The sequence below is a fragment of the Phocoena phocoena genome, chromosome 2, assembly GCF_963924675.1.
Source record: "Phocoena phocoena chromosome 2, mPhoPho1.1, whole genome shotgun sequence".
Classification (NCBI taxonomy): domain Eukaryota; kingdom Metazoa; phylum Chordata; class Mammalia; order Artiodactyla; family Phocoenidae; genus Phocoena; species Phocoena phocoena.
The window spans coordinates 145,359,739-145,380,584 of NC_089220.1; the positions used below are offsets into that span (position 1 = coordinate 145,359,739).

The window sequence follows — 20,846 nt, forward strand, 5'->3', positions numbered from 1 at the left end:
TGCGGGCGCAAGAAAGCCTCGCTGTCACCTGTTCCACCCGCCGGAGGGTCAGACCCTAACGGCTCCCGATCCCGCAGGTCCCGGGCGCGCCCGAGAATTTGTGTGCTCCCCAGGACCCGGGGCGGTTGGGGGGCCGCGGCTTCCAGAGCTGGGCTCGGGCCCCCAGCCCCGAAGCCGGTCCCGCAGCATCCGGACCCCAGGTGCGCCCTCCTGCCCGCTGACTGTCCCGGCGCGGGCTCAGGGGAAGGGGCTGGGCACGCACGCATCTTTGTCCTCCTCCCTGTCTTCCCGCCGCGCGCTCTCGCCGGGCTGGGGGCGTGGGCGAGGCCGGGGCGGGGCGGGGCGGGGCGGGGCGGGGCGCGGGCTGCCAGCCGCAGGCCGGTGCGGGTTGCACCCGCGGGCCGCGCCGCGTGCGCCGGGCAGGGGCGGCCCTGCGTGCCGTACGCCGCGTCCGGGGCGCGCCCGCTGCTATCCAGCTTCCCGGGCTCCGCAGCATCTCGGTGCGCGGCTCACAAAGAGCTGCGGTGGTGGCCCGGCGCTCGGCCTCGCTGACGGAGCGGCGGCGGCCGGCCGGGGCGGCAGTGCACCCGCGCGGCCCCGCGCCCGCGCCAGGTAAGCGGGAGTCCGGGCCGCCCGACCCGCCCACGGCTGCAGTCTGAGGGCGCCCGGGCGGGAGCGGGGGGCTGGGGCGCGGGGGGCGCCGGGGGGTCGGGGGGAGCGGACCGGCGCCCCCTGGACTGGCGGGCGGGCGCGGCGGGGCCGAGCCGGCGGCTCGCACATCCCGGGCTGGGGGTGCCGCGGCGAGGGGCGACCCAGCGCGGACCCGGGGCGCGGGCCGGCGGTGGCTGCCCTCTCGGGTCCCGCCGGGCTGGCCGGGCCGCTGGAGCGTTCCGCGGCCCCGCTGGGCGCTGGCACAGAGTCCCCGTGCCAGGCGGCAACTCCCGAGTTTGGGGTCGTTTCTGGGTTCCCTGCCTCCTGGGAAGCCGAGCTCCGGTCTTCGAGCCCTCCCCGTTTTCCCTTTATAACGAGGCCCAGCTGGAGAAACTCCTCAATTAAAAATTCCACGGCCAGGTTCCCCTGGGCGGCCGGCGCGGGGCTGGGGGCGAGGCGCGGACCTGCCCCACCGTCCTAGCCCCTTCTCTTCCCACCCCTCCACCACTCCGGCCAGGCTGCTGCTGGGAGGTTGGGCTTCTGATGGTCAAGGCGAACGGCGAGCCCCCCCCCGCCCGCCCCCGAGCTGGGCTGTGCAGCGGGCGGGCCTCGGTGTGCCAAGGCCGGGGACGTAGTTGCCCTGGAGCCGGTGCCGGTGCCGAGGGAGGGTCTCGAGGGGCCCACCCAGCCGGGGCCTCGCGGAGCGAGGAGGCTGAGATTAGCCTGTTGGTCTCAACTTAGTATTTACTTGCAGAAGGAAGACTTGATGTTTTTCAGAGCTATTCGGATACGGCCTGGCGGGGGCCAGCCTCAGATCTGGTTAAGCGAACTCACAAATGGCCGTGGGGACGGTCAAGCACCCCAAACCGGGCATCTCCTTTGTTCCCTTCATCCTGTGGGCTGAGCTGTCCCTGACCTCTTCAGGCTCTGTCCCCTTTCTGAAAATTCCACCCCCTACCGCCTTTGAGATAAACAGTGGGTTTAGAAATAATGACCTGAAAGCTTCGAGGGTGGGAACAGGACAGCTTTTCCTGGGGTTCACATTTGATGTGTTCCGTGGGTACCCAGCACCTGGTGGGCAGCTCCTTTCTTAGGCCTCTGGGTTACTGGTCCTTCTGGTGAGGTGAGGTGGGGCGTCTCTCGCCTTCTTGTGGGTGGTGTCCATCCTGCAGGGGACACAGGGGGATTTCCCAGTCCACAGCTGCCAGGACCCCCTGCCCTGTGCCCTCACTCCTGGGGGACTGTCCATACTGCCTCCACTTGCACTCAGGAGGGGGGCCTCCTGAGCGGAGAATGACCGTGGCTTGTAGCCTCCTGGGACTCTGGGTGGTGTCCAGGGCGAGTTGGAGCTGGCTGGGGGTCAGCTTGCTGAGCGGCAGCCTCCCTGGTGGGCATCACAGGACTGGCAGAGGGACCCTTGGAGTGGTCTCCAGGCTGGGCCAGGTCTGCGTGGTGGCACTAGTTTTGGGGTGCCCTGTCTCTCCAGACCTCTGCTCATGGGTTGGGGAGCAGGGTGGTGTCCCTCCCCCAGTGCCTGCCTTTCTGTCTTTAGGGTACTGGGCTTCTTTGCCTGGGAGAAGTGTGGGCTGAACCAGATGGGGTGTGTGTGTGTGTGTGTGTGAGTGTGAGCGTGAGAGCCGGGGTGGGCTCTGGCAGGCTGGTCAGTTTCTTACTCTTTTGCACCTTGCTTGCTTTCTCCAGCACCCTGGGCTCCAGCTGTGGCTTGTTAACTTGTCTGCATGACTCTCTCTTGATTACTTCTAACCCTTTTTAAAAAAAAAAAAAAAAAATTCGTTTCACAGGAATAATTGGTGTGGATGGATTGTGAAATGGAGGCGCATAAATAATCCAATTTGCCAACTGAGCTAAGAAATGCTGGATAAAAATAAAAGATAATTGTAAAAGACACCAGTCGTACCCCTGAAACTGAGAGGGAGTGCTAAAACACCTTGATGTTTCCTAGACACAGCTGAGGAATTCAGAGGAGAAGCACGTGTGGTGGTAGCCAGGCTTTGTTTAGATTGGGTGGCCCCCGAGGCCTGTTGGGGGAGGGTGGGGGCAGAGCCTGGAGGCACAAGCCCCCTCCAGGCCTCAGCACCTCCAGGGCGCCCCGCCTTCCCATCCTTGGTGCCCCCTCCCCACCCCTGCACACCTGACCCAGAGCCTCAACAGGTCAACGCCTCTGGTGACACTAGGGTCTGAAGTCGTGGACAAACCTTTATTGTCAGGGGAGTCAGGAGGGCTATAGGAGCTATAGGAGCAGGTGGGCACAGAGGCCCTGAGCTGGCCTCAAGGCTTTCGGGAACAAGTGGCAGAAAGCAGCACGCCTGCCTTGCAGCCTGGCCTTGAGAGAGTGGGAGAGAGCCTGGGCTCACGTAGCCCTGGCCTTGCTGGGGTGGGGAGTGGCGTGGGCACTGACTGCCATGCAGCTCCATCCCCAACATAGGTCATGTTTGAGATGACTGCCTGCCAGGTGGGGGCTCTGGTGCCCGGTTGATGGTCGGTGGTCGGGCGTGTGCCCACAGAGGGGATTCTCTGGCCCCTTCCTCTCCCGAGACCCCACCCACCCCCGTGGCTCGGGTCCAGCAGAGCAGCACGCAGGCACAGGCTGAGTCAGCCGTTGTGGGCGCCGTCTTCCCTGCCTCTCCAGGAGCCAGTCCTCTGCTCTCCCTGCCCTCCTGGATGACAAGGGAGCCCAGGGAGGGCAGTGACCTCAGTGTCACGCAGCTGGGCTCTCTCTGTGGGGCTTGAAATTCCTGAGTCTGCTTGGGAACCCCCTCCGTTTTGGGGGGTGCTGTTGCTGTGTGACTTGTGATTTCTGTGCCAGCTGCAGGGCATCCCAGGGTGGGCTGGTCTGGTGTTTGTCACTCAAGCCTGCAGTGGCTCCCCAGTGCCCACTCCATACCCACATTCCTCAGCCTGTTTGATTTTCAAGTTCCCTTCCTCACTCCCAACCATACTGTCCAGGCTCTGGTCAGGCAGACTCACTGCCCAGGCTTGCTTTGCGTTGTCCCCACTCCATCCCCACCTGCCACCTTAGCCTGGGGCCCTGTGTCCATTCTTGATCGTTCCTGATGAATATGGGCTCTTTCCCTCTTATCCCTTGGTCACCAAGTTTGCCAAGCTCCTGCCTACCTCAGGGCCTTTGCACCTGCCCTTCCCCTCCCTGGCACATGCCTCCTCCAGATGTCCACCTGGCTTGCTGTCTCACTTCCTCCTCTGTCTGTATTTCAGCTCCCAGACCACCCTACGTAAATTAGCATCACTTCCCCCTTTCATGTTAACCTTGCTTTGTGTTTCTCCTTAGTACCAAATACAGTTTGTTATGTATATACTTTGTTTATTCTGTCTCTTACTGCTCCAACACAGAGACTTTGTTGACCTCTGTATCCCCGGAGGAAAAGTAGTGCCTGGCACCTCGTACGTCCTCAGTGGTACTTGTCGGGATGAATGAATGAACCAATGAATGAAATCCCAAGAGTATCATGCTTCCTTCCAGCACAAGCCTGGCACCCTGCTGCTCCCTTCCCAAGACCCAGCACCGGACTCAAGCTGGACTCACTGCCAGAGCTAGAACAGAGCCTTGCCCACAGTGGACAGGCAGGAGAGAGCCGTGGAATGGTGGGGGGCAGGTCAGATGTCGCATAGGCCAGAAGACAGCGTGGCCAGGAAAGGCCATCCAGCCCCGGGAGTGGGCATTCTGATCCTTCGCAGAAACTCCCTTTAGGATTTTTCGGTGGTCTGGATGTTCTGCACTCGGGCTGTCCCTGCAGTCAGCTGGGTTATGGATGTGCTGGGAGTGATGCCCCCTCTTTTTTTTCTAATATTTTATTTTCTTTTTATTTATTTATTTGGCCGCGTTGGGTCTTTGTTGCTGCATGCGGGCTTTCTCTAATTGTGTCAAGTGGGGGCTACTGTTCGTTGCAGTGCGCGGGCTTCTCATTGCGGTGGCTTCTCTTTGTTGCGGAGCACAGGCCCTAGGCGCGTGGGCTTCAGTAGTTGTGGCTCGCGGGCTCTGGAGCGCAGGCTCAGTAGTTGTGGCGCACGGGCTTAGTTGCTTTGCGGCATGTGGGATCTTCCCAGACCAGGGCTCAAACCCGTGTCCCCTACATTGGCAGGCGGATTCTTAACCACTGCGCCACCAGGGAAGTCTGATGCCCCACTTGGCCAGGTTCCCTTTCTCCTCCATCTGGAGGTTTCTAAACTGGTCTTTTCCCTTATGTCAGACCCGACGTCTCCAGGCTTCCGGCCGCTCTGCCTGACCCTGTTTGCCAGTCTTCCCCCACCTGATTCTCCCTGCCTGTGTTCTGGCCCTGCTGGGGAAGGCGCTCTGGTTTTATAAAGAGAAAGGCTCTGCCACTAATCCCGGAGGGCCTTGGGCGAGTCACTGGCTTTGGGAGCCTTTCTCAGCATCTGTCACACGTGCATGACAGCTCTCGCCGAGATAGTTTTGAGGTCCAGACGGGATCCAGCATTGAACTGATTTGAGATACTGGTACGTGATGACCAGAGCTTTGTGGGGTGCTGGTGGCCCTAGGCCTGCTGTGGCTTCTCCTATTCTACTGAGAGTTTGAAGGGTCAGCTCTGCTAGCTTCATGTATAACCTAGTAAGAGAATGTAATGCTTCCTAAAGTGTAAAGTGCCATTCTGGTGTAAGGGGCTGCACCTGTGGTTTTGCGTCTAAAGGATCAAAATTAAGAAAGAAAAAATACGGGGTTGAGATGCCGGCGTCTCCCGACCACAGAGATGTTTGCATCTTGTGGTTTTTCTGAAAACGGAAGCATGCTGGCATTCGAAGGTGGTTTTGGATGGAGAAACCAACTGGAATCAAACACACGTCATTGGGCACTTCTGTTGCCTTCTCTCCCTCTGCACGTGCTGTTTTAAATAGTTTCCCGCCAAGCCCGAGAGACAGGTCTTCACCTGGCAGTGAGGAGGCTGAGAACCAGGCAGCTGTGACTTGCCCGAGGGGGCTGCTATTTCAGGGCAGCGCTGGTATTGGATGGAGAGCACAAAGCCCCATGACCACCCCCCGCCTGACTCCCCCATCTCCTCCATCCTCCCTAGCCCCCCATGTCCCACTGGGGCCCAGGTTGCATCAGATTTGTTTTGTTTTCTTTAATTAATTAATTTATTTTTGGCTACGTTGGGTCTTCGTTGCTGCGCATGGGCTTTTCTCGAGTTGCAGCGAGCGGGGTCTACTCTTCATTGTGGTGCGCGGGCTTCTCATTGCGGTGGCTTCTCTTGTCGCGGAGCACAGGCTCTAGGTGAGTGGGCTTCAGTAGTTGTGGCTCACGGGCTCTCGAGCACAGGCTCAGTAGTTGTGGCACACGGGCTTAGTTGCCCTGCGGCACGTGGGATCTTCCCGGACCAGGGCTCGAACCCGTGTTCCCTGCATCGGCAGGCGGACTGTCAACCACCGCGCCACCAGGGAAGCCCCCTCAGATTTGTTTTTAAACTGGGTGGGCGTGACTAGGACTTGTGACGACTTATGTCATGGGTACAGGGGTTCATTTTCAACCTGTGCCTAGAAAATCTGATGGTGGTGACCTGTTGCCCTGAGCTCTGGTTGGCTGTTGGAGAATAATGGGCATGTCACAGGTGACCCAGAGCCCTTCATGGGGACAGCAAGAGGGCTTGGGAGCTTGCCACCCAGGGCAATAGCTAACATTGTTGGTGGATTGGTAAGGTGTTTTCCCTCGGAGGCACCATGGACTCTTTGCACTTCCTGCCCTTGGAATCAGCTCTGAAACGTTCAGGCACTTGTTCTGGACACATTTTAATTAGTCACCAGTCAGTGGGTAGGAGCATACCCTTGGCATTTAGAATTTTCAGTTGGGAGATATACACATATATATGTATAATTGTATTTAAAAAATATATATATATATTTATTTCTCATTGGATTGGTTTTACATTCGCGGAATGGATTCTCAAGCAAGGCAGCTCTAAATATGTGTTTCTCTGGGCTTCCCTGGCGGCGCAGTGGTTGAGAGTCCGCCTGCCGATGCAGGGGACACGGGTTCGTGCCCCGGTCCGGGAAGAGCCCACGTGCCGCGGAGCGGCTGGGCCCGTGAGCCATGGCCGCTGATCCTGCGCGTCCGGAGCCTGTGCTCCGCAACGGGAGAGGCCACAGCAGTGAGAGGCCCGCGTACCGCAAAAAAAAAAAAAAAAAAACAAAAACACACACACACAAAATAAATATGTGTTTCTCTGAACTGTTGTGGGCCCCGCTAATTTTCATTTAAAAATGGAGTGTATAGTTTTTCCCAGTTTGTCTATCAGTTGACTTGGAAAAATCCATTGTTTCGAAACTAGGAGACCCGTTTGCTGAGTGAGTGCCTACATTAAGGATGATGGATTTCTCAGACCCCTCTGGCAGCAAGCGTGCACGTTGCTCAAATAAAACACGGTTTACGTTCCTCAGTCTTTTGGTGTTATGAGCGGGCCATGTGCTCTGACATATGTCCGTGTTATCCAGAGCTGGTGACAGCTGTCAGGGGTGGGGAATCGGAAGTTCCAGAAAGCCTCCAGCAGCAGGCCAGCCAGCCAGCATGGCTGTTGGGAGTTCAAATGACTCCTTCTAAGAGGGGCACCCGGAGGCCTGCGCTTCCTTCCTTGCCAGCCACCAGCTGTGGTGAGGATGGAGCGCGACCAGATGTGTGTGTGTGTGTCAGCATTTGTTACAGTAGAGTGCCTGGGTGGTGCCAGTCACCAGGCTTGGTGTGTATGTGTGTGTGTGTGTGTGTGTGTGTGTGTGTGTGTGTGTGTATCCCCAACTTGCCTGCCAGGCCTCAGACACCAGGTGCTACCTTGGGTCTCTGGCTGGTCCCCGCTGGTTGCAGTGAGAGCTGGTGGCTGACTGCTGGACAGTGGGTCTTGGCCCCGGGTCCCAGCCCTGCCTGCCTGGCCTTGACCGCTAGATCGTGAATCCCTGAGGCAGGCCTGACCTACGGCCTCTCCTGGACATGCCTTTATCCGTGTACGTGTGCCGCGAAGATTCTGCCTGTGACCTTTCCCTGCCCTTCGGGTGGCGGACAGGAGCGAGCCAGTGTGTGGTAGGGTGGACGTGCCGTCTGCTTCCTGCTCTTGGGGGGATATCTCTGTGCCGTTTCTTGGGTTGGAAACTCTGACAGCAAAAGCCCCTCCAGACCAAGAACTCTTGATTGTGTCTCTCCTTCGGGCTTTAAGAGATTTCAGCTTTTCAGTTAATTGCATTTCATTAAATAACGGTTTTCTTCGTGATCACAGGCTGGTTTGTGCTCAAGCAGCAGTGAAGACTGTGTGGCTTCAGTGGCTGTGACCGCGCCCAGAGGCAGAGGCGCCTCTCGCTTGCATCGACTTCATGGGGGAGCTGCCGTGGGGGCCCCTGCATGTGGCATCGTGCTCCCCACTCCTCGCTTTGGGAACCCTTGCCTTCACTCAGCGTGTGTTGCTACTTTCATGTGTCGTATAAGATGACTTGTCTAATAATGGGGTGCCAGGCACTTAAATGGCAGCCCCTTCCCCACCCCCGGCATTCACCTCCCGGCCCTCTGATCTCTTGGGTCTCTGCAATGCTAGCCCCCGAGCCCCTTTGCTGGGAGCTCCATCTGTCCATGCATCCATCTGTCCGTCCATCCAACAGGTATTTCCTGAGCGCCCGCTCTGTTCCATCACTCCCAGTCCCTGTCAAGAGCTGAGTGGAGTAAGGAGAGAAGAGCCGAGAGGGGGGCTGCTGTAGAATGCGGGCGGGCATCGGAGCCCAAGGCTGCCTCTGGCTCCAAAGTGCTCCTGGAGCAGCCCAGACTGGAAGGTTTGAGCGCCCGGCATGGGGGGTGCGGGTCAGGAACCCCATCCTGGAAGAGTGAGTGGGTTTGCCCGTCCAGAGCTCAGGCCAGAAGAGCCTCCGGGCAGAAGGGCCAGCCTGGAGTGGGGGACCCGGTATGGGGGTGGAGCTGAGTATCTGGCAGCAGGATAATGTGGTTTGGGCAGGTCAGCAGGAGATGGCGGGTCCGGACCATCAGGGGCTTGAGCTGCCTTGGAGGCCTGGGGGAGTCTTGCTGTGGTTGGGGGCAGAGCAGGTGGGGTGACACGCACTCTACCCGCCATTGTCCAGCTGAATCTAGGAGGTGTTTGCTTCACCCAGCTTCAGGACCAGTTGGGCCGCCAGAGGGGTGGTGAAGGATGAGAAGGAGGCTGTGATGAGAACGGGGGGAGGGCGTGGGGATTGGGCGGGGGAGGTGCATGGAGGGGTGCCTCGAGGCTCGAGGGGGGCTCTAGGAGGGGTGCTGCCGGGAGGCGTGGGGAGGGAGGAAGGATGGAGCCCGACACCTTCTGTGGGAGGAGGCAGCTGCCGCCACGTCCCGGCCTTGCTAGCTCGGATGTTTAATTTTACCCTTTAGAGATTTACAGGCTTTCTAGATTAAATTGCCACTATTCCTCTGTAAGAACGACAAAGTCCATGACAGACCATAAATCACATTATTAATTTGCTTACATGGAGTTAACCTCTGTGGCCCCACTGACTTACTCGGAAGGATGCAGGACGCCTGGGAGACAGGGAGGCCTCTGTCCAGTTGTCAGCGAGCGTGAAAGGCTAGAGGGACCCAGGTCGCGGTGGCCGGGCCGCCCTGCCCACCAGGTGGCTGCCCTCATCCAGTTGCCAGGGCTCCTGGTGGCTTCCTGGCCTCTGTAGGGAGGGGGACCGACTTCTGCACCAGCCGTGCAGAGAAGGCAGGGGGCGTGGGGAAGCTGGGCTGCAGGTCAGGAGGCTGGGCTCCAGTGGCCTCTGCAGGCTGCCGAGCTCTGGGGGGTCCTTGGAGGGCTCCTCTCAGGAGCCCCGAAAGCCTGGGCACGCGAGATCCTGCCCAGTCTTCCCCTTTCAGGCTCTGGTGGGCTGTTCATCCTCCGAGTAATGGTGGGTCAGAAAACATGTCTTACAGTTGCTCCCCTTTCCGGACATATGGACAGCCTGCTCTTTGCGTTGGCACAGGTGGGGGTGGGCACCATTCCCTCTCCGTGGCCCGAGGCTCGGCCTCTGCGGGGAGCTGGCTAGGACGCTGGTGAATGCGTCTTTCACAGCTTACTGCCGTGCGCTGGAGCTGGAAACTGCCTGCTAATTGTGGGGCAGTTAGAAGTCATGATTTGTTGGGAGAAAGATGCATTTGTTGGGGTGGGGGACTCTCCCTGTGTGTTGACCTCTCTGCCTCCAAGGGCCAAGTGGCTGCTCCAGGTGGGCACGGGTGGGGATTGCGTGCTGCAGGCGGGCAGGCCTGGGGCTCGCTCCCCTGACGGTTTTCATCAAACCCCGAATATTACGCTGCAGTTCGTGTTGACTGGTAGCCCAAACCGGCTTTCTTCCTTTACAGTGAAGTAGAGAAGCCAGACTTGGTGTATTTAATATCCAATATTTCATGGCAGAAAGCCAATGGTCACGCTGGTGGCGTGGCTGCCTCTCTGTGCTCACGCGTGGTACCCACAGCCATAGGTGGGCCGTCCCGTGCAGCCTTGATTAGCAGCTGCTGCCGACTGACTCAGGAGATTCTGTAAAATCCACGTGCATTTGTAGAAATACAAATAGAGTTTAATGTCCCAATGTAATGGTCACTTCCTTGAAGTGAAATTAGCTCTGGTTTCAAGGAAGTAAATGGAAGCATAACACCTTAATTTTGGGCTGAATTGTGTCTCGCTCACCTGAGTTCCCAACTACAAGGTGTCGTGCGTTTTCCTTATGGAAACTGTCTGGGCTGACAGAGTCCTGGAGGCCGTGGTGGGTGTTCATCATCCAGAATTCACGGCAATGCGTCACTCACATCCATCTGGACCTCACATCTCAGGCCCTGACACCAAAAACACATGTTCCCCTCCACACTGTGTGCTTCGTGGAAGATGTTCTAACAAATTACTCATCTTAAAATAAAGCACTGTCCAAGAAAAAGGCAAACAACTGAGTAGAAAAAGGGACCAAAGACATTTCACCAAAAAGAAGGCCCAGTAACCATATGGAAAGGTCCTCAACTCCATTAGTCATCAGGGAGGGAAATGACAAATAAATTGTAAATGTTTTAGGGTTCTCCATAGAAACAGACCATTGTGTGTGTGTGTGTGTGTGTGTGTGTGTGTGTGTGTGTGTGTGTGTGTGTTATATTTTTTTGTTCTTTTTGGCTGCACTATACGTGGCTTGCGGGATCTTAGTTCCCCGACTGGGGATTAAACCCGGGCCATGGCAGTGAAAGCACCGAGTCCTAACCACTGGACCGCCAGGGAATTCCCTATATTTGGAGATTTATTATGAGGACTCACATGATTATGGAGGCTGAGAAGTCCCCAGATCTGTGGTCAGCAGCTGGAGGCCAAGAAAGCTGGTGTGTAGTTCAGTTTGAGACTTGAAGGCCTGAGGACCCAGGGGGCCCATGGTGTGAATCCCAGCCCAAGGGCAGAAGATGAGGTGAGAGGTCCCAGCTCAACAGTGAGGCAGCAAAAGGGGCGAATCCCTCCTTCCTCCATCTCTTGTTCTGTTCACGCCCTTAGTGGGTTGGACGCCCACCCACACTGGGGAGAGTGTCTGCTTTACCGAGTCCACTGATGCAAATGCTCTTCTCATCCAGAGACACACAGACACAACCAGAAATAATGTTTAATCTGGGCGCCCTGTGGCCAGTCAAGTTGACACATAAAATTACCCACCCCAATTTGATACCGTTACACACCACCAGAAGGGCTAAAATTGAAAAGAGCAGAAACTAGGCATTGAAGAGGTTGTGGAGCGGCCTCTGATGGTTGATTGATCAGGGTGTAAGTTTATACAGCTGCTTTAGGAAGCGGTTTTGCAGTGTCGCCTAAATGCAAAACTGGGTGCAGTGTGCATATGGCCCCTAAAGATGGCAGGTCCCCATCCCTGGAACCTGTGAATGTGACCTTACATGGTGAAGCTTTTGCAGACGTGAGTTGGGACACTGAGATGAGGAGATGATCCTGGCTTATCTGGGTGGGCCTTGCATGCCATCACAAGGGTCCTTTTTTTTTTGGCGCGCCCCAACCAGGGAATCGAACCCGGGGCCCAGTCCTAACCAGTGGACCGCCAGGGAAGTCCCCACAAAGGTCCTTCTAAGAGAGAGGCAGAGGGAATGTAGACACAGAGGAGAAGACAGTGACCACGGAGGCAGAGATCGGAGTGATGTGGCTACAAGGCAGGGAATGCCGGCAGCATCGGCAACTGGAAGAGGTGATTCTCCCCTGGAGCCTCCAGAGGGAGGGGGGCCCTGCGAACACCTAGATTTCAGCCACTGAAACTGCTTTCAGATTCCCGGTCTCCTGAACTTGAGTTGGTCAAAGGCACGTGTTTGTGGTGATTTGTTCCAGGGGCCACAGGAAACTAATAGAGCCCTCCAGACGCATGCACCAGAGCATCCGTAGAAGCGTGGTTGTCAAACGACAGATGACCCAAGGTCCACCAGCCATAGACTGCTCTGAACACTGGGGCTTATCGCACATGGAAACCATCCAGCAGGCACTGCAAGTGTGTTCAGTGGCATGGATGAGTCCTGCCACGTGCTGTTGAGCCCAAGACCCAAACCCTAGAGTCCCTAGTCCCTACCGCGTGGCTCCACTGACGGGAAGGGCAACGGGCAACTCTCCCACGTCGGGTGGGAAGTCAGGGTGCCCTTGGGAGATGATGATTAGAGGGGGCACCAGGAGGGCACCGGGCTTCTGGAGGGACTGACAATGTCCCATTTCTTTCTTCTTTTTTAAGATGTTATTGATGTAAATTAAAACAATGTTTTAATTTCTGCTGTTCAGCAAAGTGACTCAGTTATACATACATATTCTTTTTCATATTATTTTCCATTATGGTTTGTCACAGGGTTATTGAATATAGTTCCCTGTGCAATACAGCAGGACCTTGTTGTTTATCCATTCTATATGTAACAGTTTGCATCTGCTAATCCCAAACTCTCAATCCTTCCCTCTCTCGCCTCCCTCCCCCTTGGCAACCACAAGTCTGTTCTCTATGTCTGTGAGTCTGTTTCTGTTTTGTAGATATGTTCGTGTTGTATTTTAGATTCCACACATAAGTGATATCATGATATTTGTCTTTCTTTGATTTACTTCACTCAGTATGATAATCTCTAGGTCCATCCATGTTGCTGCAAGGACAATGTCCCATTTTTTAAAAAATTATTTTATTTTTGGCTGCGTTGGGTCTTCGTTGCTGCACGCGGGCTTTCTCTAGTTGCGGCGAGCAGGGGCTACTCTTCGTTGCGGTGCGTGGGCTTCTCACTGCAGTGGCTTCTCTTGTTGCGGAGCACGGGCTCTAGGCGCGCAGGCTTCAGTAGTTGTGGCACGTGGGCTCAGTATGTGGCTCTCGGGCTCTAGAATGCAGGCTCAGTAGTTGTGGCGCATGGGCCTAGGTGCTCCACAGCATGCGGGAGCTTCCTGGACCAGGGCTCGAACCCGTGTCCCCTGCATTGGCAGGCGGATTCTTAACCACTGCATCACCAGGGAAGTCCCAATGTCCCATTCTTGATCTGTGTGAGGTTTGCCTGGGTGGGTTCTACTTTATGATAAGGAACTTTTCAGTGTCTATATTAAACTTCAATAAAAACTGAAAAAGAAAAAAAAAAGAGCAGTACAGCATCTCGGAATCTTCAGGGAGAACTTTCAATTGACTGACTCATGGCTTATTTTCCTGCTGGAACAATAATATCAAAATCAAGATTACATTTAATTTAATGTGAGATGATTAAATGTGGCCATTCCACCAAGTGCTTATTAATATTCAGATGCACATTGTATTTTCTAAATGAAATCAGAGTCCATAAACCCAAGTAGGATGCTGAGATCTATACACAGGTAATTGATATGGATAAGTTCTCTCCATGAGAGTTTTTCTTCCTGCACAAGGGCAGAGCTGTGCACTTAAGGAAAACCAGACACAAACAGCCCGAGCCCTTGAGGGTCACAGGCTCTGTGGTTTCAGGTGAGTGGGAAGCCAGAGAGCTGTAAGGAGATAACGGAGCGAGATGGTGTGTATGAACAGCTCCTTTGGGTCGGCCCAGAAACTGGGTGGGGATTCCGAGGGGCGCCCCCTGTCCAGCGCTCTCCAGGCCACCCTGCCCATCACACTGAGATCCTAGAGGTCCCTGCTGTCTGTGTCCACAGCGCCCCCTGGCAGCCTTCCCGGCCCCTACCACCCCTCCAGTTGTGCTGGGTGACTGTCCATCAGGCATCCAGCTTTGGGCTGGGTCCCACGTGTGGTCATTGCATCTGAGCTTGCGCACACGTGGTCTCCTGCGCCGTCTGAAATAGACAAGACCCACAGCATAGTGGTCGCCTGTGAGGTGGTCCACAGAGATGCGAGGGAGGCCGGGAGGTGACACCTGGCCTCAGTGGTCCTAGGCATGCTCCTGGCTCCACTCTGCTGGACTCCTGGCCCAGTCCTGGTGCTGGGATAGCACGGAGGCTTCAGCCGTGTGGCTCGAGGATCAGAACAGGGGTCTGAGGGCTGTGCCTGGACAGGCGGAGGCTGGGGCCTGGGTGGCGCTACACCCACCCTCCGGGGCCCGTGGGGAGCCAGCCTGGAGCAGCGGGCCCTGCAGCTCTGCTCAGCCTCTCCCCCAAGGTCCTGTGGCTGCTGTTTGTGATATGGAGAGCACCTCTGCTTGAGTGTGTGGGGTCCCAGAACGTTGTCCGTGGTTGGGATTTTAGGAGGGGGTCATATCTGTGGGTGGTGTGGTTCAGAAGTCTAGAAACGCAAATTCGCTGAGCCCAGTGAGTGCCCTCCAGCTGCACCTCCTGCAGCCTCCCTGACCGCACCGTCTGCAGTGCATCTCCCCGGCTCCCCTCTTACGTGGCCAGTGGGTGGAGGAGGGTGTGGGCCTGGGCCAGGAGCAGCTTTGCCCTGGATGGTTAGCTAGGGAGCTGGACTTCCGCCAGGGGCCTGCCCGCCTGTTGCTGCAGCCTGGCCACCCCGGGGACATCGGGACAGCTCAGAAGGAGACATTTCAGCGTGTGCAGAGGGAAAAGCACCATGCTGGGTTCTTGCAGGCACACAGGAAACGGGGTGGAGGAGATTGGACCCTCAGGGAGCTTTTGATTTGTGTGTGTTGGCCTCAGTGGAGATAAGAAGAAAGGGCCAGTTACCGGAAAGGGATTGAAGCCGGGTCACCTTTAAGGAGCTTGGAAGGAAGTGTTTGGCCTTGGTAACGGTGTCGCGATGTGGTTCGAGATTCTCCCCAGGATCGCCCTCATGGCCACTGCATGCACCCACAGGTTCACTAACGGGGGCGAGGAAAAAAGGGTTGCCCATGATTCATTTCAGTGGAATTCGATGGAAAGAGATAGGCGCATCTCTGGAGTTAATCGTTACTATGTGTCAGAGGGTTTGGAGAACATTGATTAAGGAAGCATTTTCTTGATTGATGAAAAATAACTCAGTTATGCTTGTCTACCCCTGCTAGAAGGTTATGCAGTGTATTTTGTAGTGTGTAATAAAAATAAAACAAAAAAGTAAAATAAAAAAAAAAAGAAGTAAGGGCCAAATGGGGCTTCTGTGGGGTGTGGCCACAAAGGGAGATACGGGTCTGCAGGAGGTGGTCCCTGCTGGTGTTGACTAACAGAAATGAGGGGGGACGGAACTCCCCCCTCTTCAAGCGTGGGCTGTACCTGGTAACGTCCTTCCGAAGAGCACAGCCTGGAAAAGGGGAAACAGAGGAACTTGACAGTGGAGAAACCTGATAACCCTGCCTCGGCCACGGGATCCAGGTCCACCAGCAGTGATGCGTCACCTTGATGGTGTGCCCCTCCATGGGATGTGATGGGGATGGCTCTTCAGCTCCGTGGCCTTTCTGCCCAAACCCCAAATCTAATCACAAGGAAAACAGCAGTTCAATTCCAGCAGAGGGGCGTTCTATCAAATACCTGAGCAGCACTCCTTAGAACAGATGAAACCGTAGTTTCACCAAACTCTGAGAATCTGTTACAGCCAAGAGAAGCCGAAGGAGACAGGATGTTTAAATAGAATGGGTGGGATCCTGGAGCAGATAAAGGACACTGGGTTAAAACCAGGGAAACGTCAATAGAACGTAACCTTGGTTAGCAGTAACACACTGATATTGGTTCGTTAAATGTAACAAATGTGCGACTTGGATGTAAGATTTAATGACTGGGCAAATCGGATGTGAGGGTATTCTTTGGGAACTCTGTACTATCTGCACGATTTGTTTGTAGGTCTACAACTATTTAGAAAAAAAATGTCTTTTGAGAGAAATTGGAGGGCAGTTTGAGTCCCGTCACCCTGGGGTTCCTGGCAGTGGGACCTGGGCTCGGAGCCTTGCTGTCCATCCCCCTGCCCCCGCCCAGCTCCAGACCCTTGGCTTTGTCGTCCCTGTTGGTCTTCCTTCTTTCCTCTCCACATGGAACCTGAGGGAAAGTTCAGTCCAGTACTTAGAATAGATTTTTTTAATGCCCCAGATTTCTGGGTGCTTGGAAAGAACCAGCTTCTCAGATGCGGTCTGCGCGGGTGCTGGGGGCCATCCCCAGCTGAGATAAGCCCCCCCCCCCCCCCCCGTAAGTTTGCTGGCACCCTGCCCAGGTTTCCTCTGTCTGACAACTCCAGAAAGCAGTGCCCTGGGCCTCTGCTTCCTTCTTTTTTAAAAAAAAATTTTTTTTTAAATTAAAATTGAAGTATAGTTGAGTTACAATGTTGTGTTAATTTCTGCTGTACAGCTCAGTGCTTTGTGACCACCTAGAGGGGTGGGATAGGGAGGGTGGGAGGGAGGGAGACGCAAGAGGGAAGAGATATGGGGACATATGTATATGTATAACTGATTCACTTTGTTATGAAGCAGAAACTAACACACCATTGTAAAGCAATTATACTCTGATAAAGATGTTAAAAAAAAATTTCTGCTGTACAACACAGTGATTCACACACATATATATATATATATATATACACATTCTTTTCTTTGTATTCTTTTCCATTATGGTGTATCACTGGGTACTGAATATAGTTCTCTGTGCTGTTCAGTAGGACCCTACTGTTTATCCATATATAATAGTTTGCCTCTGCTAATCCCAAACTCCCACTCCACCCCTCCCCCAGCTCCCTCCCCCTTGTCAACCACAAGTCTGTTCTCTATGTCCATGAGTCTGTTTCTGTTTCATAGATAAGTTCATCTGTGTCATGTTATAGATTCCACGTATAAGTGATATCATATGGTGATTGTCTTTCTGACTTATTTTGCTTAGTATAATCATCTTTAGTTGCATTCATGTTGCTGCAAATGGTATTATTCCTTTCTTTTTTATGGTATTCCTTTGTATATATGTACCACGTCTTCATTATCCATTCATCTGTCGACAGACATTTAAGTTGTTTCCATGTCTTGACTATTGTAAATAGTGCTGCTGTGAATATAGGGGTGCATGTATTTTTTCGAATCAGAGTTTTCTCTGGATATATGCCCAGGAATGGGATCACTGGATCATATGGCAACTCTATTTTTATTTTTTTGAGGAACCTCCATACTGTTCTCCATGGTGGCTGTATCAATTTACATTCCCACCAACAGTGCAGGAGGGTTCCCTTTTCTCCACACCCTCTCCAGCATTTATTGTTTGTAAATTTTGGGGGGATGGCCATTCTGACCTGTGTGAGGTGATACCTCATTGTAGTTTTGCTTTGCATTTCTCTCATTTCTGCTCCCTTCTTATGTGTTGAGGTCCTGAGACGGCTGCCCTCCCCTGATCAGCCCTGGGTCACTTCTGTGAGTGACCAGTGACCATTTTTTTAGGGGGTGACATTGCTCACAGCCGACATCATGGACCAAAGCTGATGTGTGTGCGGTTGGCAGTTCAGCCAGGAGGCAAAGGGGAGCTGAGCGTCTGTGTTTCTGGGCTGGCTGAGGCTTCATGGCCAGCGCTGAGTAGGTAGTCGGGACAGCTGTGTTTCCACAGGAAGGGTGGCCTGGTGGGGACACGGGAAAACAGGTCCAGCCGGCAGCTGGAACCCTGGTTTGGGGTAATTACATCTTCTTTAACTTTTGTAATGGTCACTTCCAGTATTTTTGGAGGAGGTGCAGGATTCAGAGGAAGGAGTGAGCCCCGCAGGGGAGAGAGAAGCCCAGTCAGGACCCCGTTTTGTAAATGAGCCCAAACAGCAAGGATGGAGGGTGGGAAGGGCTTGTCTGGACCCAGCCTGCCTCCCGAAGCCCCCCACACGCTTTGCAAGATGACGTGAGTTACAGATGAGATGATCCTCGCACAGGGTTACGGTGGCATTGGGCACGTGGGAGGCGCTCGGCGCGGTGGGGCTGGTGTCTCCTGGGGGAACGGGGGACCCGCACTGAGAGGGTCAGTCAGTCACGGCTCCTCACAAATCCCTGAGAGGAAATGATTCCTGTGGGTCTCACGGCTCATCTGGATTTTAGGACAAGATCATGTTGAACCCTATGAAACGGCTGTTTTCGTTAAGTCAGAAGGGGTCAAATATAAGCAGTGTCATATGGCTTAATGCAGTTGTTTAGTATTAAAGCAGTTTTGGGCAAGAGAGAACACTTTTTCTTTTAACAACTTTAGTTATCGCAAGCCTCCCAGTTCATTGTATTAGAAAATAGAGATCAGCAAACAGGAGACTTAGACATCCTGGATTTTTCCTGCAGTGGGGGGTGGGGGGAGGCATTGTTCACGCGGGTTCTTCTGTGTGCTTGGCACGTGCACAGCTGCCCACACGCCTCTCCCTCCGCTGCGCCGGGGGCCTCTTTCTTCGACCCGCAGCGATGGGAGTTTGTCCGTCGTGCACTGACCCGTGCCCCTCGCTTGGACATTGGGCTTGTTTAGAATGTTTTTCTGCCCTGAACGATGCTGTCATAAACACCCTGTAGCTCTGTTTTTCTTTTTTCTGAAATTTATTTATTTATTTACTTATTTATTTTTGGCTGTGTTGAGTCTTAGTTGCTGCGCGCCGGCTTTCTCTAGCTGCGGCGAGCGGGGGCTATTCTTTGTTTCGGTGCACGGGCTTCTCATTGCCGTGGCGTCTCTTGTTGCGGAGCACAGGCTCTAGGCACGCGGGCTTCAGTAGTTGTGGCACGTGGGCTCAGTAGTTGTGGCTTGCGGGCTCTAGAGCGCAGGCTCAGTAGTTGTGGCGCACGGGCTTAGTTGCTCCGTGGCATGTGGGATCTTCCTGGACCAGGGCTCGAACCAGTGTCCCCTACCTTGGCAGGCGGATTCTTAACCACTGTGCCACCAGGGAAGCCTTTTTCTTTTTCAGCAGATCCCCGTGATTCTTTCCTTATGGTATATTTCCAGAAGTAGAATGGCTGGGCCTAATGTGAAGGCTGCAGATTGACCTCCAGAAAGGCTCCATCGGCCACAGACCCTGTGTGAGGGGGAGGGCCTGCCTTGCTTCTCTCCCTTCCCCTTTCCTGTCCTCTGCCTCCTACCTCCCCTCTCTCCCCAGCCTTCCCTTCTCTCTCCCTCTCTAGTCCTCCACAGGAACATTCTCTCTCTCCTCCTCCCCTCCCTCTCCCCCTCCCCTCCCCCTGCTCCTCCCCCTCCCTCCCTGCTCCCCCTCCCCTCCCCTCATTCCTCCCCCTCCCCTCCCCCCATTCCTCCCCCCTCCCCTCCCCCTCACTCTCCTTTCCCTCCCTCTCCCCCTCCCCCCCTGCTCCTCCCCCTCCCCCTCCCCCTCCCTCTCCCTCCTTTGATGCTGCACCACTGAGCAGGGGTCCAGCAAATAGCATTCCAGCTGACCACCCTGGAGGGCCTCCCAGCACACGGGCTCCCTAGGGCCCCTGGTCTGGGGTTTGCTTTTGGGGTTTTGAGAGGAAACCAAGAACCCATGGGGGAGCCTGTGGGGAGCTCCAGAGGCTTCCCTGTGACACACAGGCTGATCCTGAGGTGTGATAACATTCTTCCAGGGAGACATCCCTTCCCTGAGAGCACCCCACCCCCATGCTGGGGGTGCTGGGGCGCTGACCCCATGGGCGGGGACCCGAACCCTGGGCTCAGAAGCCATTATTTATTTAAAAAATACCTTATTTCCCTGGCGATTTGGCAAATGGATTGACGCCAGGCCCTCTTCCTGAACCACCTGGGACCATCCTGGTGCATGAGTCAGGCTGGTCGCCACCATGGGGCCCTTGGCCTGGTGTCCTGTTGCCCCTACGCCGTTGGCTGCCCTGAGAATCCAGGGAGAAGCTGCTGCCAGATCCAGCGGCCCCAGGAGGGTCTTTGTCCTCCTTTCACAGAAGCAGTAGATTCGTGGATTCGCTCTGTTGAGCTGGAAGGAAGAATTTTTAAATTTCCTCCGGTTGAAAAACCCAGAATGGAACAATCTACATCAATTCCCTCAAACTGGACTTGTAGGCAAGTACTTGGAGAAATGGACTATTTCCTATGCATGGAAGCAAAGTCTGTGGGAACCTCCTGGTAATGAATTTTAAAGTGCTTGTCTACTCAGTCTCATTCCCAAATCCTGAGAGTCTTAAAAACCAGAAGCTGGAGGCCTGGGGGGTGGGGGGCAGGGCTCCCCACTCTGAATGGTGGGGAGGGGGCAGCTGGGGAGGCCCACCCTTCTCTGCTGCGGTTCCCTTCCTCCAGGTCAGCAGCACTGTTTGGCAACAAGCATGACCGTCTCTTTTACTTCCGAAGATTCTGAAATTTAGGAGTGGTTTTGAGCCCTCTATAGGTAGATGCCGTGTTCTGACATGCAGAGTTTCCACGTATCATTTCATTACCAGACAGTGAAAGAGCTCGTAATTAACATATGGAGATATGCCATCTCTGTGTTTCAAATATTGCCTTCTAATAGTGATCTCGTGTGTGTAGAGGACAGAGCCATCTTCTGGCCGCAGAGCATGGGGTGGAAGGACCCTGGCCTCGTGGGTGGGATCTGCAGTCTGTCGGGCTGGGGGAGCCTGCCCCGGGCTGTGGGCTGCAGATGGGGTGTTTTGATTATTGCCGCCCCATCTTCCAGGAACCCCTTCCCCTCTGAGGTTCCCTGACACCCCATTTCTGGCCACGTTCAGGCTCACTTTCTCCACTCACACGAGGGTGCCCAGCGGGAGGAAGCGGCAGGGCTTTCTGTGCCATCTTCAGAGCTGATGGAAGTGGAACCAGGCCAGCCGTGTCAGAATTTAGTGGGGGAGCAGCTAGCAAGAAAACCCACTCTTTCCCCGTGGCACCAGAAACTCTGGTTAGAGGGATGGCCA

At 54.9% G+C, this 20,846-nt stretch overlaps 2 protein-coding genes and 1 pseudogene across 2 annotated transcripts in view; 2 read left to right on the plus strand and 1 right to left on the minus strand.

Moving 5' to 3' along the window:
* Window positions 1–55: 55 nt before the first annotated feature.
* On the minus strand, window positions 56–3,710 carry LOC136118543 (translation initiation factor IF-2). Its single transcript, XM_065871778.1, has 3 exons — window positions 3,680–3,710; window positions 1,759–2,035; window positions 56–908 (listed from the first exon to the last, which is right to left on the minus strand). The coding sequence occupies exons 1-3, from the start codon at window positions 3,708–3,710 to the stop codon at window positions 56–58; spliced, it is 1,161 nt and encodes a 386-aa protein (XP_065727850.1).
* APBA2 (amyloid beta precursor protein binding family A member 2) overlaps window positions 478–20,846 on the plus strand; it is a 194,511-nt gene continuing 174,142 nt past the window's right edge. The window contains exon 1 of the mRNA XM_065872994.1: window positions 478–612. The gene's annotated coding sequence lies outside the window, so the exon portion shown is untranslated. The remainder of the gene's footprint in view (window positions 613–20,846) is intronic.
* Window positions 14,849–15,034, plus strand: LOC136119188 (NADH dehydrogenase [ubiquinone] 1 alpha subcomplex subunit 1 pseudogene; annotated as a pseudogene).